Genomic DNA, 25573 nt, shown 5'->3' with positions numbered 1-25573 from the left:
ATTTGACCCAACGTAAAGCTTTAAGAGGGGAGTGGAAATCCTGATAATAACCATGCCCACCATACCCAGAGCAGAAGACATACAACCCATTATGCTCAGAGACCTGTGTGGAGAGAACAGCAGGAATAATCAGCTTCTAAGTAAATACAGGTGATGGGGATGCCTAGGAATGAGGACTTCCCGTAGGGAAGAACTTCTTTCCGGATCTAGTGGAGCCAAGAGCTTGTGTGAATTTGGTTTTCAAGGAGAAATGAAAAATAAAATGGTAGTGTTTTCCACTACTTAAGAAAAAAAAAAGCTATTTGAGGACACGATAGAGTTAATAAAGCAACTGCTCACATAAAATTCTGCTGAGACATCCATTAACTGACTTATCTTATCTTGATTGTGAGAGCCTCTGCCTTTATGCATTCTCAGAGGTGCTTGGTCCATTAACCTGCAAGAGAAGCCCAGGATTATCTAGTTCTTTCTGCAGGAGAATGAAGCTGCTGCTTGGGACCCTTTACCTCTTGGGGATCCTGGTTTCTGAGGAGCTGGGATATGATGGGTGAGAGTGAAGTGGGAAGAGGGGCTGATTTATCTTGATTTAGACTGTCTAAATGGAAAGCTTTTTTCAAGATCAGTATAGCTGGATTCTCCCCTTTTCCAACCCATATGCACCACCATGAAATAAGAATACTAAAGATTGTGGAAGTTTTGTCATTCAACGTTACTCTAATAATCTTTGAATAAATAGATAAATATCTGACAAATATTTTCCAACATAACATATGATAAATACCAAAGACATGTCGTGTGTGATTGAAAAAAGGAAATTTAATGAAAATTCTATATCCTTTATTTACAGGTTCATAATTGGTAAATAAGATTATGCTAATTATTTGAGAAAATGTTTAAAAATGTTTAAAATTTCACTAAGATATAGTTACTATTAATGTTTTTGGATAGATGGATAGATTCAGTACTATTGTCAGAATTTTTCTGTTAAATTGTATTATTGAAAATTTCCTTTGACATTCATAATTCATTTAAAACATATTACAATCATTAATAATATCCCATCATTTGTACCCTACGGGGCATATGCTTGATTTCTACTTTGTCATTTTTACAAATAATGCCATGGTGAGCATCCAGCCACATAAAAATTTTTTGCAAGTCTTTGATTATTTTCTTAATATAAGTTAGAAGTAGAATTCCTCATTCAGAAGCTGAGGAAAACGTAAGAATCATATTGCTTATTGCCAAATTGCCCTCTAGAAAACTTGCATCGGTTTGTGTGTGAAAATATCCAGTTGCCTTACTTTGCATTTTGTTGATTTCTGATAAAATTTTGTTGATTTTGTCTTATTAGTCATTTTATTAGTTTATAAATTGCCTGTTCGTATCATTTGCTTATGTTTGTGTTCTTTCTCTCTTCATAATGAATCATAACTTTTTAAAACATATAATGTATATCAAATCTGTGTGTGTTGGGGGGTATAGTTTTCACATAAAGTGTGTATTTTCCTTTGTTCATGCATGGTTTATCCTGCTCATTTGGCATATCTCATCAAGCATGCATGGTTGTAGATAGTATTTTTTCCTTTTGCTTCATGGTTAAAAGAATCTTGCAATAAACCCACTCTCACAGAACAGGCAAGTTCACTCTGATTTTTGCCCCAGATGAACAGTGCAATCTCAGCTTATCTCTTAGCTTGATAGGAAGTCTTATTTCAGATATATAGAGAGAGTCTAGGATCTTTCCGGTGCCAAAACCTCTTTGAACAGTCCATCTCATGTTTTCCATCAGTTTACTTGGTTTCATATATATATATATATATATATATATATATATATATATATATACTGCATTTATCTTTCCACCTGAGGTTCTTCTTCACAAATTAGAGACAAAGACTTGCATATGTCATGGGGCTTTGATTGGGAAAAAAATCAACTTGCTTAAAAATATCAAAAGCCTTAAAACTTACACGTTGTTTCAAGTAGTAGCTTTGTCTCTGAAAACTTACATTGAGAAAATAAGCTAAGCACAGAAAGAATTTTATGCACGGAGATGTAGCTTTATTAATAACATAAATATTGCATAAAATATTATAATATTTGGAAACAACCTAAATGTCCCATATTAGGTTATATACATGTTGATATATGATCTATGATAATGGAGTATTATTTATCCATTAGAATAATGATTATGAAAAAATTTTAATAGAATAAGAAAAAGCATGTTTTATGCCAAAAGCAAGGTGCGGAATGGAAAAATGTAATAAAATAGCTAGAAAAAGAAAAGAAAAAGTATGTGCCAAAATGGTCATTGTTATCTTTGGATGGTGATTTTTTTCCCCCTTTACCTTCAACTATTCATTTTGTGAATATCAACTATTCATTTTGTGAATTTTCTCCAATAAAGATGCATAAAACTTTTATTGAAAAAAATATTTTTCAAGCCCAGGTTAAATTAGGGGAATGATTTGGCTCAGGCAATGGGACTCTGATGAGATGACTCCCATCGGATAACTCAAGTGCAGCTATGACTGTTCTTAAGGAGAACATTTTAAATCTGCTAGTCTTGGTCCTTAGTGACTGATTGCATCTTCATTATTATTTACTAATATAAAATAATGTCCACTTTTTTTATGGCTCTTACCAACTCAAAACATCGGTTACCTGCCATTTTTGATACTCTATTCATTACATGTGATGCAATAAAGGTCCAGAAAACCTATGATTAACAAAGATTACAAGCTTTGTAATCTTTCTTTTGAGCGTTTAGGGAAGTGAACTCCTATATACTGCATACTCCCAAGACAGTGTCAGTCTGTAAAATCACTTGGGATTTAGCAATGTGACCTAAATGCTTGAAAATATTCATCCTCTTTGACCTATTAATTCTTCTCCCTGGGATGTAGCTCAAGGAAATAGTCAGAAATGAGCACAAAGATTTATGCAAAAAGTCATTAACTCCAGAATTATTTACAATAGCAAAAAAACAAAAGGAGAAATAGATTTAATATGTAGCATAGATGACAATGTTTAAATAAGTGATGCTTAGTAATATATACCTACTGTGAAATATTATGCAGTCATTAAAACTAATGTTTATAAAAAGTTTTCATTGGTAGATAGGCAATACAAAGGAGTAAAAACAAATTTTATGTAGATATAATCTGCATTGTGTTTAAGAAAAAAAATGTGCACGGATAAAATACAGATAAGAAATATGCCAAAATATCAACAGTGGACTCAGGGAGATGGGATTATTAAGGATTATTCCTTCTTTCTATTTTCTATTTTTCTCCTCTCCATACTTTCTAAATTTTCCATGGTTAAGTGTATGCTAATTTTATAAGAAGGGAAAAAAAGTTTGAAAATACATTACTGTCATGAAATATTCATGTAACTGTATCCTTACTAAGTATTGAAAATACAAAATTTGCCTCAGTGTTCATTAGATTTTTGCCTCTTTATACATTCCAGTCAAAATTCCACTAGACAATCTTTGATCCACAGTATTTATTAATAATGTACCCCAAAGGATCATTTTCTCTGTTAAACATTTCATGAATTCCTATTCAAAAAGAATACACAAAGTACAATAATCTTTTCATTTGATCAGTGAGATGAGACTGGTGATAATTTGGGGGATTAGCCAGCTTTTCTTCCCTCTCTGCATGCATTATGCATCATCCAAGAAATCGCCTAGAAACAAGGAATTGCCTTTTCTAAGTATATGGTTTAAACATTGCTTGAACTAAGTATTTGGGTTTCTGAGATTTAGGTATTGTGTTTAATCTCATGGAAAAATGATAAGCACTCTTAATATCAGATGTTTTCACTCAGATCCCATACGGTTCTTTTTTTTCTTCCTTTTTTCTTTTCTTTCTTTTTTTTTTTTTTTTTTTTTTTTTTGCATTTTAATGAACTCAGTCATTCAATGTTGGGCTTAATAAGCAAGGTACTCATACATTTAGCAGACATTAGCTAGGGGAAAGCCAAATGTTGTTTCTTGATGGTGCCCAGTTACCTTTAATTTCTTCCCTTCTCTATTGTGGAATTGCCAGAGAATATCAACCCAACTGAAACAGGAACTCACCAGGGACCAGCCCTGTTTTTTGTGTACTCACTTTCCTACCCTGCTGAGTAGATAACTATGATAAATATTCAACCATAAATGCTGAACTATATGAAGGATGGAACAGGGTCGCTTTTGAATAGTGACCATCTCTGTCCCAACAGTGTTGTGAAAGCCTCTCTGATGATCTCATTTCTGGGCCAGACTGGACAGGCAGGACAGCCAATGTGAGGAAAGATGAAGGGAAGGCTGAAAAGATATCCTTCTACTTTGCTTCATTTCCTCTCTCCCTCTTTCCAGGAAAAGCACTAAAATTGTTTTCTAGTGACTTTATAATGCTCGTTCTTATTTTGCTCTCTTCATAGTCCAAATTAGAGGTAGACAAAGTTTTAAATGGGCTAATAAATATTTTATGCTGATTCCCTAGGGTACAATAAATGCATAATTTACCTATGTAACAACATCTTCAGAATAAAACAACAACCTGGGATAATAGTATTTACCTTAAGGATTTTTGTCAGGATTAAATAAGTGTATATATATGCATCAAGTTCTTTGAACAGTGCTGGCACGTATAATTGCTAGCACAAAGTTGGTTGTTATTACTGGCTATTCTCAGGTTAAGAATTCTCCCTCCTTTGTCTCCAGTACACTTAGTGTACCATTGAACTGGTAGTCAATCGGGCACTTTCCTTTTCACACTTTATGGCTTATTATTTAATGGCTGAGTATTTATGTCTATTCCCTTAAGTAGATTTTAAGGTCTGTAAAAACAAAATCGACTTTTCTTTTATTATCTATTACTAATTTTGCATATAGTACCAAGAGCACCCACCTCTTGGGTTGTTGAATGAATTAAGTAAATGCTTTTATCAGTGCCTAGCATATAGTGTTCAATAAAGATTAGCTGGTATCATAATATATATATATATCTATATATATCTTCTGATTATTTGATAAAGACATGAAATGTGCCCTTGAACATTTATGTGTAGATTGAATTTTTATTAAACACACCAGGGTTGTACATATTTTCTTTACAAGATAATATGTTTTGTTGATCAGCCTCAACATACTGCTTGCATCAGTATATATATTTTATATTAGAATTGCTCACCCCGAATGAAGCACTCTTGCTTACTAAAAAAAAAAAAAAAAATCAAATGAATGATAAATATTAGAAACCAATCCCTGAATAACATGTTGTTTCTTAACTATTACAATTTTAATAACAGTTATTTCTTTTAATCCCCTAAAATTCATTTTCATTATTTTAACTGATTATTTAGACAATCCTATCTCATGAGATTTTCATTTGCACAGAGTGAATAAGGTAAAATTCATACTGTTATTAAATTTAGAATAATAATTCTTATTAATATTAGCTATTCTTATAAATATTAGTAACAATTAAAAATAATAAATGTGGTTCCAAGTTGAAAGCCATGGAATTATGTTAGAGAGATTGATTTCTATTACAGTGGGTAATTGTGGTACATGGTGCTAAATGAACCAGATTGAAAAATAAAATTTAGTCAATTCAGTTACTGGAGTTCTGTCGCTACGAATGGAACTTGAGTTTTAATTAATTCTTTCAAAATATTTTGTTGCTCAGTATTGTGTGAAGACAATACCAGTTAGGTGGCTAAAGTATTCTCCACACAATTTTTATTTTTAAAACGATTGCAGCTAAATAGCGTTCTGCTTTGCTTTGTTTTGAACTACTAGTGTGCCTTAACGCTGATCAAGCATTAACTAGTTGTCAGAATTATGCTCACTGTAACATGGGTAAGTGTATTAATTTATTTAGTTTTCGTAAGAATCCTTTGGGAAGGTATGGTTATTCCCATTCTGCAGATAAGGAAATGAAGGTTTAGGGAAAGGGCAGATATAATACCACGAATGTCCAGAGGGGAAAAAAAAAGAGAAAATAGATAAAAGTCATTGAAACATTAACTAATTCAATCTCTGACACATCCTTGCAGTGCAAGGTCACAATCCAAAAGTTCACACCCCAGCTTCTCCAAAGGCTCCCATCCTAGTGCTCTTAATATGATAATCACTCCATACATATTTGTTGGGTGAATGAAGTATCAGTTGGTATGTGCTCATAATGAAAATATATACTTCTTGCTTAAATAAAGCCTTTTAGCTAGGAAACTAAAATATTTATCAGTTGCATGACTTAGGGTACTAGCTGTTCGACTTACTAGTTCCGCAACCGTTTGCAAGTTACTGAATTTCTCTTGGCCTCAGTTGTTTTATTTATAAAACATGGGTGATAACATTTCACAGGGTTGTAATGAGAATAAATTATATAATGTGCTGAATGTATTCTCTTAAGTGCTGGCACAATATCTGGCATAGCGGAGCGGAACTGAATAGTTTTATTAAACTGTTTATCAAAAGATGAAGAATATATAGACAATCTGAGTAGGCCTATATTTATTAAAGAAATATAATTAATAATTAATACCTGTCCAAAACAGAAAGCTGAGGCCCCAATGGGGCCTTTGATGAGTTCTACCAAACACTTAAAGAAAATTTTACCAATTCTGTACAGTCTGTATCAGAAGATGGAAACAGAAGAAATACTTCCTGACTTATTCAATGAGATCAGCATTGCCTGGATACTAAAATCAGAAAAACAGCGTTATGAAAAAAACACAAAACAAAACTACAGATCAATATCTCACATAAACATAGATATAAAAATCTACAGCCAAATACCGGCAAGTTGAATCCAACAATATATAAAAATAATTATACATCACAGCCACCAACTGAAATCTATCTCAAGCGTGTAGAGCTGGCTTAATGTTTGATAATCAACTAATGCAATTCCATCACACCAATAGGCAAAGAAATAAAAACTCATATGATGCAGAACCAATAGATACAGAAAAGGCATTTGACAAACACCGGCACCCATTCCTGATAAAAACTCAGTAAATTAGGAATAGAGGGGAACTTCCTTTACATCGTAAAGAGTAGCAACAAAAAAATCTACAGCTAACATCATACTTCACGGTGAAAAACTAGAAACATTCCGCTTAGATTAGAAACAAGGCAAGGATGTCCACTCTCACAACTACTTTTGAGCGTTGCGCTGGAAATTTTAGCTAATACCATCAGACAGGTAATGGAGATAAAAGGTATACAGACTGGGAAGGAAGAAAGAAAACTATGTGCACAGATGACATGATCACCCATGTAGACAATCTGAAAGAACTGACAAAAAACCCATCCTGGAATTAAGAAGCAATTAAGCAAGGTTGTAAGGCACAACGTTGATGTACAAAAGTCAATTGCTTTTGTATATAACAGCAATGAATAAGAGAGATTTGAAAATAAAAGCATATTATCATTTATATTATCACCTCCCAAAATAAGATACTTAGGTATAAGCCTAAAAAAATATGCACAAGATCTATCAGAAAAGCTATAAAACTCTAGCGGAAGGTATCAAAGAAGAACCAAATAAATGGGGAGATGTTCCATATTAATAGATAGGAAGGCTCACTATTGTCAGAATGTCAGTTCTTCCCAAGTTGATCTATAGATTCAATGAAATCTCAATAAGAATCCCAGAAGGTCATTTTGTGGATATTGACCAACTGATTCTAGGGTTTATATGGAGGGACAAATGACTCAGAATAGCCAACGCAATATTGAAGAAAAACAAAGTTGCAGGACTGAAACTACCTGACTTCAAGACTTATGATAAAGTTACAGTAATGAAGACAATGTGGTATCGATGAAAAGAAGAGACAAATAGATCACTGGAACAGAATAGAAAGTCTGGAAATAGACCCACGTAAATATAATTAATTGATTTTTGACAAAAGAACAAAGATAACACAACAGAGCAAAATAGTCTTTTCAACAAATGGTACTGGAACAAGTGGGTATCTACATGCCAAACAACAAAAAGTGAATCTAGACATAGACCTTATACCCTTCATAAAAATGAACTCAAATTGGATTAACAGACCTAAATCTAGAATGCAAAACTATAAAACTTCTAGAAGATAATGCAAGACTTTAAATACAACACCGAAAGCACAATTAATGAAAGAAATAATTGATAGCTTGGATTTCATCAAAATTAAAAAACTCTACTCTGCAAAAGACAATGTCAGGAGAATGAGAAGACAAGCCATAAACTGGGGGAAAATATGCGCAAAACATGCGCCTGATAAAGGACTGTTATTTAAAAATATACTAAGAACTCTTAAAACCTAACAATAAGAAAATTAAAAACCTAAGTTAAAAATGTGCCAAAGACCAGAACATATACCTCACCAAAGAAGATCTACTGATGGCAAGTGAGGGTACAAAAAGATGCTCAACATCATGTTATTGGGGAACTGCAAGTGGAAGCAATGAGATATCACTACATACTTAGAATGGGCGAAATCCTGAACAGTGACAACACCGAATGCTGGTGAAGAAGGTTGAGCAACAGGAACTCTCAGACATTGCTGGTGGAAACACAGGCTGGGAGAGCCACTTTGGAAGACAATTTGGTAATTTCTTACAGAACTAAACATACTCTTAACCGTATGACCCAATAATCATGTGTCTTGGGATTTACCCAAATGAATTGGCAATTACATCCACACAAAGCCCTGCACACAGATGTTTGTGATATTTTTGTTCATGAGTGCCAGTTAAGCAATTAAGATGTCCTTTGGTAGGTGAATGGATACGTGAACTGTGGTAATTCCAGACAATGAAATGTGAGACAACTCTAAAAAGAAATGAGCTATCAAGCCATGAACAGACATGGCGGTAAGTTAAATGCATGTTACTAAAGTGAAAGAAGTCGGTCTGAAAGGCTACACCCTGTGTAATTCCAGTTCTGTGACATTCTGGAAAGGGCAAAACAATGAAGACCGTAAAGGTATCAGTGTTTGCCAGTGGTTGGGGGATGGGGGACAGGGATTAACAGCACAGAGGATTTTTAGGACAGTAAGACTCTATGATACTACAATGGTGGATACAGTTCATCATACAGTTGTTTAAATCCATAGAATGTATAACACCAAGGGTAAACCCTAATGTAAACTATGGACTTTGAAAAATAAAGATGTGTCTGTTGATGTTGGTTCATTGAATATAACAAATGTTCCACTGTGATGTGGGTTATTGATATGTGTGTGTGTGGGGGGGGTGGATATATATATGTGTGTATGTGTGTGTATATATATATGCACGCATTATATATGTATCTATATAATGGAGTATTATAAGTAAACAATACTGTTGGAGGATTTTTTTTACCACAATACCCGGGATTTGTTGTCTTGCCACTTCAAAGAATGAAGAGGTGGACACAAAATGAGCAGCAGGCAAAAGTTTATCAGAGTATAAGATTAGAAAGGAAGAATAGTAGGAAAGCTCTCTTTACAGAGAAGGGACATTCAGAAGTGAATGCCCCAGGACTATAGGGAAGGGTCCTTGTTTTATAAGGTTCTGGTCAGCCCTCCCCCTCCCCTTCACTTCTCCCTTGTTCCTTCTCAGGTTCTACCCTTGCTAGCTAGGTGCTGAGTTCTCTGTCCCTGATTGGCTAGTTTCCATTGTATGAGGGGTGGTTTCTGGCGGAACCTAGGTCTTTTGTCAAATTCCTAAGGGAAATCAGAGTGGGGGGCGGGGGAGGTCTGTTACATTCTTAAGAGGAACCTTAAGCCTTGAGGGGGTTTGCTGTGGTCAGACACTCCCAGCATTGTTGCAAAATATGTGTCCCCCCACCCCACCGGGAACTCAGATCCTAATCCTTTCCTCTCTGCCTATTTTAGCCTATCTTCTCCTATTATAATACATGTGTTGAATAGTCCTCAGCTGTAAAAAAGAATGAGATCTTACTGTGTGCAACAACCTGGATGAACCTAGAGGGCGTAATGCTAAATGAAATAAGTCAGACAGAGAAAGACAAATACCACATGATTTCACTCATATGTAGAATTTAAGAAACAAATCAAATGAACAAAGAAAAAAAGAGACTAACAGAAAAACCAAACTATTAAATTCAAAGAACAAACTGATGGCCGCCAGAGGGGAGGTGAATGGGGATATGGGTGAAATAGGTAAAGGGATTATGAGTGCACTTACCATGATAGGTACTGAGAAATGTATAGAATTGTTGAATCACCATATTGTATAACAGAAACTAATGTAACACTGTATGTTAATCATACTTCAAAAACATTTTAAAAATAATTTAAAGAATACTGCAGGCTCTTCAATCAGGCTGTCAGTTATCGTCAATCCCAACACTTTCCCTGTGACTCAATTTCTTCATCTCTGAAATGGGGATACTATGAGTACCTATCCCAGAGTGGTCAAGAGAAGTGAAGGAGATTTAAATTGCTTGAGTGTCTCCCTGGGTGACTCAGTCTGTTAAGCGCCCGACTTTGGCTCAGGTCATGATCTCACGGTTCGTGAGTTCGAAACCCGTGTCGGGCTCTGTGCTGACAGCTCAGAACCTGGAGCCTGCTTCGGATTCTGTGTCTCCCCTCTCTCTCTGCCCCTCCCCTGCTGCCGTCTCTCTCTCTCTCTCTCTCTCTCTCTCTCTCAGAAATAAAATAAACATTAAAAAAAATAAAAAAAATTGCTTGAGTGTCTCATGATAAGTTTCAGTTCAATAAATCATAGCTGTTACTTCTTTTACAAATTGAAAAGTATGTTCGTCTACAACATCTTACTGAATTATCTCAGCTTCCTTGCAAGATTGGAGTGGCTGTCCTCCCCTCACCCAACTGGTGAAGAAATTACAGCTTGGAGAGACTCAATTGTTGCCCAAGGTCTCACAGTCAGTAAGTCACAGCGAGAAGACGCTAACATTGAATTTCTCTCCTTCAAATCCTGTTCCCATCGCTTCTGACCACCTTTTTATCAGCTTTTCACTGTTCAGGACATCCGAGTTTCTTCCCTGCTTTCAGCCTGGCTTTCTTCTGCAGATCCCTAGCACAACACAGACGAGAGGTTGTGGAAGAGACAGTGAGCCAGAGGAGAGGCCTGGACGCCTATTCTTATACCAGATATCACCCCATGGAGGAGGTAAGCAAGGACACAGGGAAAATTTTTTTAAAGAAATATTTGTATTGCTACTAAGATGTTGTTGTTTTTGAAACTGGATACAGGAAAGAATTAGCTACTCTATAGACATATTTGTGACTTTACGCCAAGCTTTTTTCGAAGTATAAATTTTCTAGAAATAGAATCTCTGGGTTTAAGGATAAGCACATCTAAATTTTTATATAAATGCCCAAGTGGCTTTCCAAATAGGCTTTATCATGAATTCTCTCAGCATTTGGGGGGTCTATTAATAATTTCCGGAATTTTTTTTCAAAGAATGCAGGAACAAGTTTACACATTCTTCTGTAACAATCACCCTCAAGCAGTAAAGATTCTAAAAATTTGAAGAAGGCACAGTAAGGCCCCTGGAAAGATTATGCTCTGGTATCAGGAAAGGTCACACCTGCCTTGGCCACTTGCTCTGTGACCTTGACCGAAACATTTAACCTCCTTGATCCTCAGTTTCCTCGTCTGCGAAACAGGAAATCAGTACCTATCTTGCAGCTTTTCTGTGAGAGTGAATGGAATACACTATACTACATCTGATTAAATGATGAAGGGGGGCGCCTGGGTGGCTCAGTCGGTTAAGCGTCTGACTTCAGCTCAAGTCATGATCTCAGAGTTCATGGGTTCGAGCCCCACATTGGGCTGTGTGAGGACAGCTCAGAGCCTGGAGTCTGCTTCGGATCCTGTGTCTCTCTCTCTCTCTGTCCCTCCCCCACTCACACTCTGTCTCTCTCTTTCTCAAAAATAAATAAACATTAAAAAAATTAAACAATAAAGAAATAAATGCTCCTGCTGTGCTGTTATTTGTAGCCCTCCCACGGCTTAAGACACCTTCATCTGTCTCAGTGCCATCAAGAAGCATGCACAATACCCACGTGATAAGCTGTTGCTCTCTTCAGTCAACAGAACTGAGTTGAAAAAACCCCACTGACCTATTACTAGTGTTATAATAATGAATTTTATCTACAGATATTCCATGTATCTCAATCGAGATACAAATTCTTTGAATAGAATATTTGTTATCCCAAAGTAATTATTGCTATTTACCATAACCCTTACGGAACAGATGTTTCAACTATACAGATATTGAGTGTGGGACTGCCCCACACTCAATAGGATAATGACTATCCTAATATATTTTATGTTTATGAATTCCCTTATTCCATTCACCATTATAGAATCCCATAGTAATGACATACAGGTGAAGGTATAAGACCCTGCTTTTCCAAGCATGGTATAAGACTTTTAATTAAATCAACATCCATTCAGGTCTCCTCACATGAATCAAAATGATTGAGTTGGGATTGATTGAGGAACTTCTATTGGCATGTTCTGTAAAGGGCATATCCAGCTCCTCTCTAATCTTGGATCCATGGGCATTAGCAAAGGATATTGCTGGGATCCCAAAAGATCCCCCAAAAGCCTGACTGAAACTTCTGGCATGATTGGGTACCACATGGAAGCCTAGAGGTGTGTGACCATTTGAAGGACGTGTTATTGTACGATGTTTCTTTAAAATTTTTTTTAATGTTTATTCGTCTTTGAGAGAGAGAGAAAGACAGAGTATGAGTGGGTGAAGGGCAGAGAGAGGGAGACACAGAATCTGAAGCAGGCTCCAGGTTCTGAGCTGACAGCACAGAGCCCAACACAGAGCTCAAACCCATGAACTGTGAGATCACGACCTGAGCCGAAGTCAGTGGCTTAACTGGCTGAGCCACCCCACCCAGTTGCCCCAGTATGATGTTCTGATATTCCCTGTTATCAGTGGATTATTGAAACTATGAATTCTCAATAATTTATTTGTAAAGTTCAATAAGGTGTTCTAAGATTGGGTGGCAGAGTAGATCTTTAAAGAAAATGGGAGGCAGTCAGTGATACTTTATTGGTTGAGTCTTGTAGTGTGTTTAGCACACAGTGGTTGTAATGTAGAACAAATAGTCCAGAGTTCAGTTTCTTAATGAGAGAAGCAGTTATCTTAATTAGAGGCAAGCAAACGATTTTCTTATTGATATCCGCAGTCCTTCCTGACTGTTTCAGATCTATCAGTGGATGATCCAGATAAGTGAGAAGTACGCAGAAGTCGTGACACAGCATTTCTTGGGAATGACCTATGAGACCCGGCCCATGTATTATTTGAAGGTGAGTGAGAAGGCTGAGAATTACCTTAATTCCTTGGTTCACTGTCCTATTACCACTTATTGTAGACATATTAATTTACAAAGCACATTCCCAAATTTGAGAGTTATCTATAACTACAAAAAAATAAGTTGTATTGGCTCTGAAATAGAATTTACTCAGGAATTGAGTGAATGATTGGCTCATTCACTACCTACCTGATTTTCAATAGGCCATCAAACTCTGAGCTAAGTCAGCCAAAAAAGATGGGTAAATATCCTCTGCCTGGGGCATATTTTAAAGAATAAGGAAGCAATAAAAAGAAACTAATCGTCAAATACACACACTCATAAAAGGGGTAATTATAAAAGAGAGTTAAGATAAAAGGTGGATTAGGAAATATGCTGGCAGTTTTGAAAATGGGTGAGGTTAGAGGGAAAAGGTTCCTTGAATATGATGAATCCAGTCTTGTATTTATCTCAATTTGTAAATTTCTCATTGATAAAGAGGGAGACTCTTGATCAACCTCTTCCAAAGGCTTTCAATGACTAGAGTCTAGGCCATTTACATTCAAAACAGATATGACTGTTACAAACTTGGGAGTGTTCACAACCTCTTTTCCATCAAAGGGAATCCACACTTGCCAGGTTAATCCCCACTCACCCCACCCCTCTAAGGCTGAACTGATGTACAAGAATGGCACAGGGAGAAAGGAAAGAAGATTTGGTTGACTGGGATTGGAAAAGTCTCTAAGGAATAGGGGAAGTTAATGAATTTAGTAGATATTGCAGGAGGTTATGTATTTGGATCCATTCACAGTTTCAAGAAGTTAAAAACATTTTTTAAAGTATTTATTTTTGAGACAGAGAGAGACAGAGCATGAATGGGGGAGGGTCAGAGAGAGAGGGAGACACAGGATCTGAAGCAGGCTCCAAGCTGTCAGCACAGAGTCCGACACGGCGCTCGAACTCACTGACCATGAGATCATGACCTGAGCCGAAGTCGGGTGCTTAACCGACTGAGGCACCCAGGCACCCCAACAGTTCCAAGAAGTTTAAATGAAGACCCGGATTCATTTTTAACTACTTGAACCTTACTTCTTGTAGGTACTTTACCACTCTGAGTGAATCCTATGTGGTAAGCCTTTATAAGGTTTATAAAGACTTGGTCTCCTGGTTTATAACTTGGGGGTTTCTGCCTTTATTTATAATTAGGAAATAGGGGTGAAGGGAAGGCCAGGCTTTGGGTGGGGGACACGGGGAGTCAGAATATGGTCCTAAGAATAGCAGCCAAGGTACCTAGCAGGAGAACAAGAGCAGCCATGGAAAGGGTCATATTGGTAAATGTCTCTGCCATCATCCCTGCCTCGTGCTTGGAACCACAGAGTTGAGGAAGAAAGGGACCTGTGGGGGAATAAAAAAACCCTGATAACTTTGCACAGTGGCTTATGATTATAAGCAATTGTTTGGTAACAGAGCATGAATGTCCCTCCAGATCAGTCAACCATCCAATAATCCCAAGAAGATCATTTGGATGGACTGTGGAATTCATGCCAGGGAATGGATTGCCCCAGCTTTTTGCCAATGGTTTGTGAAAGAAGTAAGTGTCTTTAGCTTCCTTTTCTTTCCTTTTCTATTTTTATGCTTATTTATTTTTGGGGGGGGGGGGGGAGGGCCAGAGAGAGAGGGAGACACAGAATCCAAAGCAGGCTCCAGGCTCTGAGTTGTCATCACAGAGCCAGACACAGGTCTTAAACTCACAAACTATGAGATCATGACCTGAGCTGAAGTTGGCTGCTCAAATGACTGAACTACCCAGGCGTCCCTCTTTAGTTTTCTTATAATGGTTAACCACCCAACAAAATACCTGTCACAACAGCTATTTAGAAAGCATGCTTCTTTCACATGTAGGCATGAATTACTCCTTCACTCCAAGGAACATGGAATGTATAAGTAGCTTTACTGAAAACTGGGTTAGGTATTCTGATCTCTTTTTAGTGGATCCTAAATAATTTTTACTGGAAGGTTAACATACCTAAGTGTATATGACAATACACCTTGGAAGTCAGAGATGAGTAAAGCCTGGTGCTGTCTTTTTCAAATAATTTTGGGCAATTTTTCTAACACTAGGATCCCTACTTTTTCACCAGCAGAAGGAGCATGGAGTGGCTTCTTCAGGGGGGTCTGTTGTATGGATGGAGAGATTTAGCATGTGGAAAATACCTTGCTCAGTGAATTGTTACCTATTAGCTGGACCCTATAAGTCTTGAGAAACCAACAGAAAGATACCTACAAAGAGTAGTTCTCAAAGTGCGGTTCCTAGATCAACAGCATCAACATAACTGGGAACTTGTTAGAAATGCAAATTCTTACCACATTAGACCTAGGGAATTAGGGGTAGGGGATGGAAATGAGGGAAGAGAGCCAGGATGTGTATATTTTAACAAACCCTCCAGGTGATTCTGATGCACAATAAAGCTTGAGAACCACTACCATAACAAACAGGACAACTGAGGCAGGCTGGAGGGTAGAAGGGTAGAAGTTCCATGTACAATCACCTCTTGTAATTAAGTTGAGATTGTTAGAAAATTGAAAGAAAATATCTCTTCCCAGGAGCATTCCAAATGTTTCTCTCTTAAATTTTCAGATTCTACAAAACTATAAAGACGACTCAAGGATAAAAAAGTTGCTTAGAAACCTGGACTTTTATGTGCTTCCCGTTCTGAACATAGATGGTTATATCTACACTTGGACAACTGTGAGTATGTCGAGTCTGGTTCTGGAATGAGTTCACGAACTAGATCTTGACTCAGGTTCGTTTTTCTGACCTTAGTCGTCGGAGCGACCAACATGTTTTGTGGCCATGGAAGGAAAGAAACCCCATTTGGAATAAAAATCAACTCAATAATGTTAAGCCAACAATCTACATCAGGTTTAGGATTGAGAGAGCTGAGGTCTTTTTACAGTTGAAATCCAACACATATTTTTATGTTTGTTTGTTTTTAACGTATTCCCAGTTTTCCAGCCAGAGTTAACGTTTCTCCAACTCCAACTCCACCTCCTTAAAGTTTGGGGATTGCTTGCCAGATTGGTATAAGATTCATATGCTGCCTAGTATCCACCTAGTTTTGAAGCATGAGGAGCACAAATGATATATAAACTCTAACCCAACTTTCATTTTTCATTGTGATCATTCACACAGGGAACCAATATCTCATAAGGTTTTTAGTTAGTAGAAAAGCTTCCTCTTTAAAATCTCACTAAAGCATATCACTCCACAAACAAGAAGCCCTGTTTCTAAAGAGTATCCATTCCTCCCTCTCCCCCTTTGCTCCTCCAAAAGCTGTTCCTGGGACCCCTTTCTCTGCAATAGCCTTTCGGCGTGGGTGTGAATCAAATTCTTTCCTCTGAGCTTGTCCGGAGAAACTTGTCTTTATCTTCATCTCTGCTCATCAGTCTTTTGCTTCCAGAAATGTGCAGAGACCATCACTGATACACCTGGAACAGCCCTTTTCCATCTGCCAAGCTATTTACCTTTCATCCTGTATCACTCGGACATAAAAAATGACTCTCTGAAGCTATCCCTGATTAAGCAGATCACGTCCACCAGGCACTGCTTATCTGCTCATGAGGAAAAGGCCATACTCCATCCAATTTGATGGTTTACATGTAGGTACGCTTGGATTGTACAGATGTTTCTGTTATTGGGGGTTGCTGGCCCCTCTGTGAGACTAAAAATTACATGCACAAGCTTCATTATGTTAAAGGCAAGTTTTTCCAGACAATCCTAGAGAATATTTTTATGTTTGAGAGCCACCCAATCATTACCAACACTGTGATTTATGAGACCTTAGAACAGCAGCATTTCTATGTTCCTCTGTTACAGGATCGGCTTTGGAGGAAATCCCGTTCATCACACAATAATGGCACATGTTTTGGGACAGATCTCAATCGAAATTTCAATGTATCGTGGTGTAGTAAGTACATGTTTAGTAGATGACCTGCTGAACAAAAAACAGAGAGGAGAAGCTAGGACCGAGGTGAACTACTAGAGATATAATTTACAGAAGTAGACAGCTAATTTTGCACAACTCTCTGGACTTCTTGACCAGTGTTTTTGTTCTAAGGAATGACATCTATATAGTAAGAACCAGCAACACTCAAATGCAGGACTCTCATCAAGTGGGATGGGGTAAACAAGGGCAAAGAAAACCTAGATCAAGTGAATATGTCTGAAATCTATCACCTTATTTTTTAAAACTTCAATTCTTTTTTTTTTAAGTTGATTTATTTTGAGAGAGGGAAAGAGAGAGAGAGAAAGGGAGAGAGAGAGAGAGAGAGAGAATCCCAAATAGGCTACACACCATTAACATGGAAACCAATGCTGGGCTCGATCTCATGAACCACGGGATCATGACTTGAGCCGAAATCAAGAGTCGGACACTTAACCAACTGAGCCACCCAGGTGCCCCACACCTTATTTTTAAATATACGAATTACCGTAAAGAAAAGAAAAGTCAGAGAATTATCCGTGCAGATTATTTTTATAGCAGGGAGGCAGAAGTAAATAAGGCAAACATTTCTTTCTTAAAGCATTTTCATGTTTCTGAATCTCAACATGCCCAAGGAATCAGAAGCAAATAAAGAGGTAAAAAAATAGTTCAGAGCAGTCTGGTTAAAAACCAGATGATAAGGGTTGACAGCTGTATGGTCTTGGAAAAATTGCTTCATCTTTCTCTGCTTTAGTTTTCTCTTATTTAACATGTGGCCTGGGGGGGCGCCCGGGTGGCTCCGTTGGTTAAGCATCCAACTCTTGATTTCGGCTCAGGTCATGGTCTCATGGCTCCTGAGATGCAAAACCCCCAAGTCGAGCTCTGCACTGACAGCGTGGAGCCTGCTTAAGATTCTCTCTCTCTCCTTCTCTCTCTCTCTCTCTCTCTGCCCCTCCCCTCCTCTTCTCTCTCTCTCTCTCTCTCAAAATAAATTCATTAATTAATTAAACTAAACTAAGCTAAACTAAGCTAAATTAAGCTAAACTAAGCTAAAATAAAATAAAATAAAATAAAATAAAATAAAATAAGATGTGGCCCGTAGTCATACCATCCAATCGGTAGATTGTTGTGGAGATTTGATCAGTTTCCACAGAGGAGGAGCCAACCACAGTGCCCAGTGCGTACAAGGTGTGCGGCTGATGGTCCTTATACTATCAGTGAGAACAGGCCACTGCGTCCTTGCAAAATAACTCTCATGATATGGAAGCCAGAAAGTCAGTGAAAGAGACTTAGGCCAATAAGGCTATGGCAGAGCCTGACCTAGGAACCCACGAACTGGTTCCCAAACGTCTGTTTCAGGGCCCCGCATAGATTTAAGTAAAAGGAATGCCATTTCATTTTGCATCGCCCTCTGCAGCCCATGGAAGCGTGGAGTTTGTCTCTAAGTCTGAAGGTCAGCCCTCCTGCCTTTCTGAGTTCCTCCTTGAGTGACCATCCTTGTTCGCGAATTTAACGGGAACTAACTTCGACAAGCCAGGAAAAACCCTGATTCCACCCACAGGTTGCCCCGAGCAAGGGTGACTCCTTGTCCTCAGTTCTCAACTGGCATCATGTTGACCTTCCCGTGGTGTCCCGTATATTCCAGGCATCGGCGCATCTAGAAACTGCCAAGATATAACGTTCTGCGGGACAGGACCGGTATCGGAACCAGAGACAAAAGCTGTCTCCAGCTTTATAGAGAGCAAGAAGGACAACATCGTGTGCTTCCTGACCATGCACTCTTTTGGGCAGCTCATTCTCACTCCTTATGGCTACACTAAAAATAAGTCCAGTAACCACGAGGAGCTGGTAAGCCCACAGCAGCAGAGTCTTTAACAAAAGCCTCCATGGGACCCCTGCCTTCCTTTCCTCGGTTTCCATTTTCGAGATTTTGGCTCCAGCCCCGCTTTTGTTCTCCCCGCTCTTCCTTATTTTCTTTCGTCTGCTTTTTACACCTTGCCAGACGCCTGCTGGGAAGGCTTCAGGTTAAATGCTGCTTTACCTACATTAATTAACTACCTGTTTCACAAAGTGTCAAGTTGGGAGACATCTTAGGTATTCGTCTATAATATAAATGAGACGATTATGTTAATAATCTGCAGGAATGTGCTTTCATTTCTGTAAATTCTCTTGAAGCTCCGTTCAGCAATTATAGCTTTTGAACCGTGCTTTAAAGAACTTGCCAGCTGTTAGTGGAATATGGCATATCTAAAATAACATGGCTAAATAATATCTGCTCTCTTCTCTGCTAAACACAATGCTTTATTTTCTTCTAAGCTCTGCTTCTAGTATTTGCCTAGGAATGTCTGTAAGGGGGAGCGCCCGTGAGGCCCAAGCCGGGCAGGGAAACTGCACTTTGTCTCACCTGGCTCTTCTGAAGCTGTGTTTACCCGAGCACCGGGCAAAACTGCTGAAAAGGACAGGTGTCTTTGCCGTTTCAGGAACCCGAGGACAAAAGACACAAAGTAAAGGGAGAGGACATTTAGAATTGTTGGAATGCTTGGTATCTTTTGTAAAGCATTATTTTTTTTTTTCGACTTTTAATTATGACAAAATTGGAATGACCTAAAATTCGCCATTTTTAAGTGGGCAGTTCGGGAGTGTTAAGTGTATTTGCATTATTGTGCAACTAATCTCGAGAAAACTCTTTTGTCGTGCATAATTGGCACTTGCTACCCATTAAAAATAGCTCCCAGTCGACCACCATTCTGCTTTCACTTTCTGGGAGCTTGACCGCTCTAGATAACCTCCTACAAGTAGGATTGTATGATATCTGTCTTTTTGTGACGGGCTTATTTCGTGTAGCATAATGCCCTCAAGGGTCATCCACGTTGTGTCATATGTCAGAATCCCCTTCCTTTTTAAGGCTTAGTATTCCATCATGTGTACGTATCACATTTTCTTTATACATCACTGCATATTTGAATTGCTTCCACCTTTGGGCTATTGCAGATAATGCCTCTATGAACATAGGTATACAAAGATATTCTTTTGAGATCCCACTTTCAGTTTTGGGGGTATACAACCAGACATGGAATCGATGAATCATCAAATGAATCGATGAATCATTTTTAATTTTATGAGGAAAATACTGTTCCTCATAGGGATTGCACCATTTTCTACTCCGACCAACAATGTGCAAGGGTTCCGATTGCCCCACATGCTCATCAACACTTGTTATTGCGATCACAGAGGCCTGGGGACCCAGGCAGTGGTTGGTAGAGTCCGGACTGGAACTCATGTCTTCAGACTCCAGAGGCTACATTCATTTAGTCACTTCATAACTGTCTCTCTGCTCTGAAACGGCTTGCAGCTTCTAGGAACTCCTATCAACTTAGATGCCCAGACCACTGTGTCCTAGTTCTTCCTATCCCTGAGCTCTAGAAATCTCATTTCTTCTGTAAAGGAAACTGTAGAAACAGGGCTTTCAGCTGAGACGCCCAGAACCCTTTTTATATCCCGGTTTCTGTGGCATTTGTTGTAGATGTCTACTTTCTGCTCAAAGGGATCTGTGGCAAACACAAATGAACCACCAAAGACAGGCTGTTATAGATCTTTGATGGGACACGCCTTCCACCAGCAAAATAAAAAAGCAGCCTGTAACCCCGGTATAATTTTAGGGAACTTTGTTCCTTTTGTGGCTCAGGGAAACAGATACTAGGTGACAATTTTGCAAGGTTTGTATGCAAAGGTGAGAGGTTCTTGTGCTGTTGGCTCTCTGGTTAGAGCCCTCTGGCCACAGGCTAGAAGAGGCAAGAGGGCAGGAGAGACCTGTCACACAGATATCACCACTACTGGATGGTAACTCCAAGGTGGGACTTACTGAGAACACTTTAGAACGACAGGCAGAAACTGAGACATTGAATTGAGAAAGGTTGCTTCAATTCCGTATCTCTTACAGTCTCAGGAGCTGAAGAGTTAGCATGAACAATCATCTCTAAAAAAGACAGTGTGAAATTTTTGCCACCTTGTGTCAACCTTGTTGAAGCTAGCTAGCAGTGGTTTTGGGTTAAGAACCTAAGGGTAAGCTTTGATAGAGTGCACAGAGGCACGGAATCAAGCCAACTGTTTAAGGAGATTTCCAGTTTGGGTACTATTTACAACGACCAGAGACTAGCAATTAATCTCTATATATTTACAAAACCAGAAATTTGTAGAAATCATGATAAATACTACACTGCATGATAGACAACTTGGCAATCACTATGTAGGGGAAACATAACTATATATAGCCCTGTTCTAAATGGCTCTGGAAATTACAATAGCTGTAAAAATTCTAATGTTTTAAATGCAGACATTCTTTCATTTGAACCCTTTCCTTCTCAACTTCTAGATTCCATCCCAAGCTCCATCCCCCCACACACATGCCAGGGCCTTCATCAACCTTTTTTTTTGTGTGTCTGCCTGGGCATATACGACTATAGGAAATTCTCTGGGCCCAGTGAAGGAGTTATGAAGGAGGCTTGAGGTCTTTAGAAATGTAAACTATGTGCTACTGGCAAAGGGATTTTTATTATTTTGACTGAAGTTCCTGTAGGCTGAGAAGAAGGCAGCGGAGAAATTGGCTCTGTATGGCCTCGGGGTATAGTGTCAAAAGGAGAGGGAAGAATAATCAGGAGGTCCACCCCGAAAGATAGAAGTCAGAATCTTCGCATTTTATTTTATCTTCTTGGAAAGGACCAAGTCTATAAGCTAGGGCCACCATTGTATACTTGTCCTATATGTTATTCTATGTTATTCTTCCTACTCCTATCGACTTCCCCATTAGAATTGCTAATGGAATCATTGAAAAAAAAATCAGAAGTTCACAGCCAGGATTTGAGGGAAAGGAATTACGTAGGATAAAATAAGTAATGGCTGGCAATCAGAAGAGGGAAATCATCATCTGGGGTGAAGTGCAGAAGAAAAAAAAAATCCAAGTGCCATTTGGAAGGAAAATATAGCCTGGAGCTGGTCCATATAATCCAAATAAAAGTTAAGGCCCACATGGACCAGTCAGCATGTAGTTTCACTCAAAGAAATGCAGAGACATGTAGGAATGACAAATAATTAAAAGCAATTTGTATCTCTACCGGACTTTGAAAGAACTTCGAAAGGAACTGTAGTTGGTAAATCACAGAAATTGTTTCCCCTGGCTGTTCATTTCACTATGGATAGCAACTACCGTGATCCTTTCTCTTCGCCTTTCATTTTTATTTCCTTAGCAGAATTTCTCTCTCCAGAAATCCCCTCTCTGACTTTCTTCTCCTTCTTATCATTTTCTCTTCTTCTACAGACAACTCTTATACCCCTTTGCAGTGTTAATGATGAAAACCAGCTTTATTTCTTGTGCGTCTTTAGCCCTTACTACCCATCCTGTCAATTCTGGACAACGTGAGACCAGGAACGAAGCCAGACGTAGAATCTCTTTTCAGGAAGAGAGAGAGAAGGTGAATGGCCCAAGATGGAATTCTCAGTATTGAGTAAAGACGCGAAAATCTTAAATATATATGTTCAGTTGAATGTTTTTTCTTCTATTTTCACCACACACAGAAAGTCCCAAATGCCCTAAGGATGCTACTCTCAACTGCTATATGTGACCCACCACGACTTACTACCTTTTTTACTCTTCCTTTTGAATTTCATTGTGCCTATCCCTACTCTACCCAAGCGCCACTCTGTCATACCTTAGGATTCACCTGGACAACACAGGACCAGGAAGGAAAAGACAAGATTTAAAGTTAGGCTCATCCCTAGTCAGAAGTCAGGGGAACTGATGCATCTGCAAGATCAGTCAGGCTGCCCTAAGAGGTAAAGAAAGCCAAGGTAGATCCCAGTCTAGGCAGGGAGTGGGTAAGAGGATTTGGGTGGTGTTTGTGTAGAATCTAAGGGGAAACATTAGGGAGTCCGGGCTGGAGAATACTTAGAGAAGACTGTTGAAAGGGTACGTGAGGAGATTTATCAGAAGGCTACTAAACATAGCCAATGCACTTGGTCTCTCAGTATTGGTGGCTCTGATCTCAGAAAAGGGTCTGCAGAGAGCAAGGTTGAAACATTAGAAATCATCCGGTTCTGACGGATTTCCCGTGTAGTCAGGTAACATGGTGGTAGGTGTGAGGAAGGGTGTTGCTTCCAGCTCTGAAATTCTATAAGCCTACAATCTCAAATATGAAACTGAGAAGCTTGGGCTTAATTCAATGGGCAGCTAAGCGTAGGGCTTTTGAGCAAGATCATGATCATAGTTCTCCTCTATAGAAGTTCACCTGGAAGCCAGAGGAGATCGGTTAGGATAAGGATTGGTGAAAGGAAGGGAAACTTACTAGAAGATGACAATAGTCCATTTCAGAGGTAATGAGACTGAAATAGGGTGATGGCACTGGAGATGCAACTTGGTAACCATTTGAAAGAAAGAGAGTCAAAGGTGAGGGCAAGATTTTACATGTGTTTGCAGGAGCATGGGGCATCAGAAATATGGAAACCAGAATAGCTTTATTAGTGGGGGAATGATGAAATTGGGTGTGAATGTTTTGAGTCAGAGGTACCAGCAGGCTACCTAGGTATAGAGGTCCAATAGGAAGTTAGGAAGATGGTCTGGAACTCTGGAAAAGGATTTGGACAAAATATGAAACCCTCTGGATTGTTGGATTTATTTTTAACACCAGATATCTGTCTCTGCATTTCCCACCTACAGATCCAAGTTGGACAGAAGGCAGCAAATGCATTGAAAGAAAAGCATGGAACCAATTATAGAGTTGGATCGAGTGCAGATATTTTATGTAAGTAGCTTTTTTTTTTCTCCTCTTCAATAGTATCTAAGGAACAAAAGAAACCAGTGGACTTTGGGGAGTGGGATGGGCAGGAGAAGGACGGAAGAGCTCCAGAGGTCAACAGGAAGTTGTACAAATCAAAATGACTGAGGATAAAAGGGAATCTGTACCAATCTAGAATTATGCTCTCTAGGGATAAGGTGTGAGCTAAAAGAAAAAAAAAATTAATATACTGGCGCATACCAGAACTCCCTCTGGCTTCAGTTAAAAAGAGCTGGCAAGTGAGAAGGTACAGGAGTTAACAGGAAGGACATTTTCCAGTGACCCTTGGTCAGTTGATTCAGTTCTCAGAGGACCTATCAGGCTGAAAAGCAAAGCAGGTGGGGCTCGGAGAAAGGATCTAAGACAATAAAAAATTTAGTTAAAAGGACAATGCACTGCTTTTCCCCATCCTCAGCCACCACATCTCCCACCCACCTGAGGACCACCTGGATGATATTTGCATAATATTTTCCCTGTTGCTCATTTTGCTTCAGTTCCTTTATATGTCAGTTCACTTGCCATGTAATGCTGGGTTTTCCTAGTTTTTGATTCAGCTGAGAAGCTTAACTAGTCCTCTGCTATGTGCCAGGCATGATGCGAGGTACTCTGGGAGACGGGCGAGAGGGAACAGAGAAGTTAGACACGATGTAATCCCTGCCCTTACGGGGGCTTCGTTTCAACGAGAGGGAGAAGACAACTACCCATGAATCCTTACTATGAAAAAGTCTACTCATTTTCCTGCACCGAGCCTTTCCTCCGTGAAATGGCCATGGAGACGGGTCCTTTCCCAGTATAACTTCTACCTCTGCCTTCATGCTTTCGTTTGTAGATGCCACATCAGGGTCTTCAAGAGACTGGGCTCGGGACATTGGGATCCCCTTCTCATACACGTTTGAGCTGCGGGACAATGGTACATACGGATTTGTTCTGCCAGAAGCTCAGATTCAGGCCACCTGCGAGGAGAGCATGGCAGCTATGCTCTCGGTCCTGGATGACGTCTATGAGAAATACTGGGGCGTGGACAGTGCTGGAAAGGCGGCATCTTCCGCCGTGGTGCTGGGCCTGCTATTCTCCTTCATGTCTCTTCTCTGAGTGCATGCTCCCCACGCCGGCTCAGCCCCAGTGACGAGAACGTGGTTGCGGGGATGGTGCTTGGTTGTCGTTAAGGAGGTATCAAATAATTTAACCAAAGATACTTCCCATTTCAATAAAGACGAATCACGTTTGCATTTTCATGTGTGTTTTGCTGGTGATCAATTTTTATTACTTTAAAAGAGTATTAGTTGTTGCTATAATACTGCTACGATCAGACCAAAGTTCAGTGGCTCATGAATCTATCGGTTAGCGAGGAAGGTCTGCTGATCCTGGCCACGCTCACTTACGCATCTGCGGTCAGTTTCAGGGCCCGGAGATTTTTTTTTTTTTTCTCATCGAAATATTTTGAGAATTTTGCTTGTGTTTTTGAACCAGGTTCACACT

The 25573-nt window shown here is 39.0% G+C and overlaps 1 protein-coding gene across 1 annotated transcript; it reads left to right on the top strand.

Moving 5' to 3' along the window:
• Window positions 1–410: 410 nt before the first annotated feature.
• Window positions 411–25329, top strand: CPO (carboxypeptidase O). Its single transcript, XM_019446235.2, has 9 exons — window positions 411–547; window positions 11038–11137; window positions 13199–13300; window positions 14771–14875; window positions 15923–16033; window positions 17162–17252; window positions 18913–19115; window positions 23977–24061; window positions 24924–25329. The coding sequence occupies exons 1-9, from the start codon at window positions 480–482 to the stop codon at window positions 25184–25186; spliced, it is 1128 nt and encodes a 375-aa protein (XP_019301780.2). The 5' UTR covers window positions 411–479; the 3' UTR covers window positions 25187–25329.
• Window positions 25330–25573: the final 244 nt, after the last annotated feature.

Source organism: Panthera pardus, unplaced genomic scaffold (genome assembly GCF_024362965.1).
Source record: "Panthera pardus isolate Hobbes unplaced genomic scaffold, ASM2436296v1 HiC_scaffold_10, whole genome shotgun sequence".
In the NCBI taxonomy this organism is placed as follows: Eukaryota; Metazoa; Chordata; class Mammalia; order Carnivora; family Felidae; genus Panthera; species Panthera pardus.
Note: the sequence above shows the minus strand (reverse complement) of the source record. Positions and strands in the feature narration are given on the sequence as shown.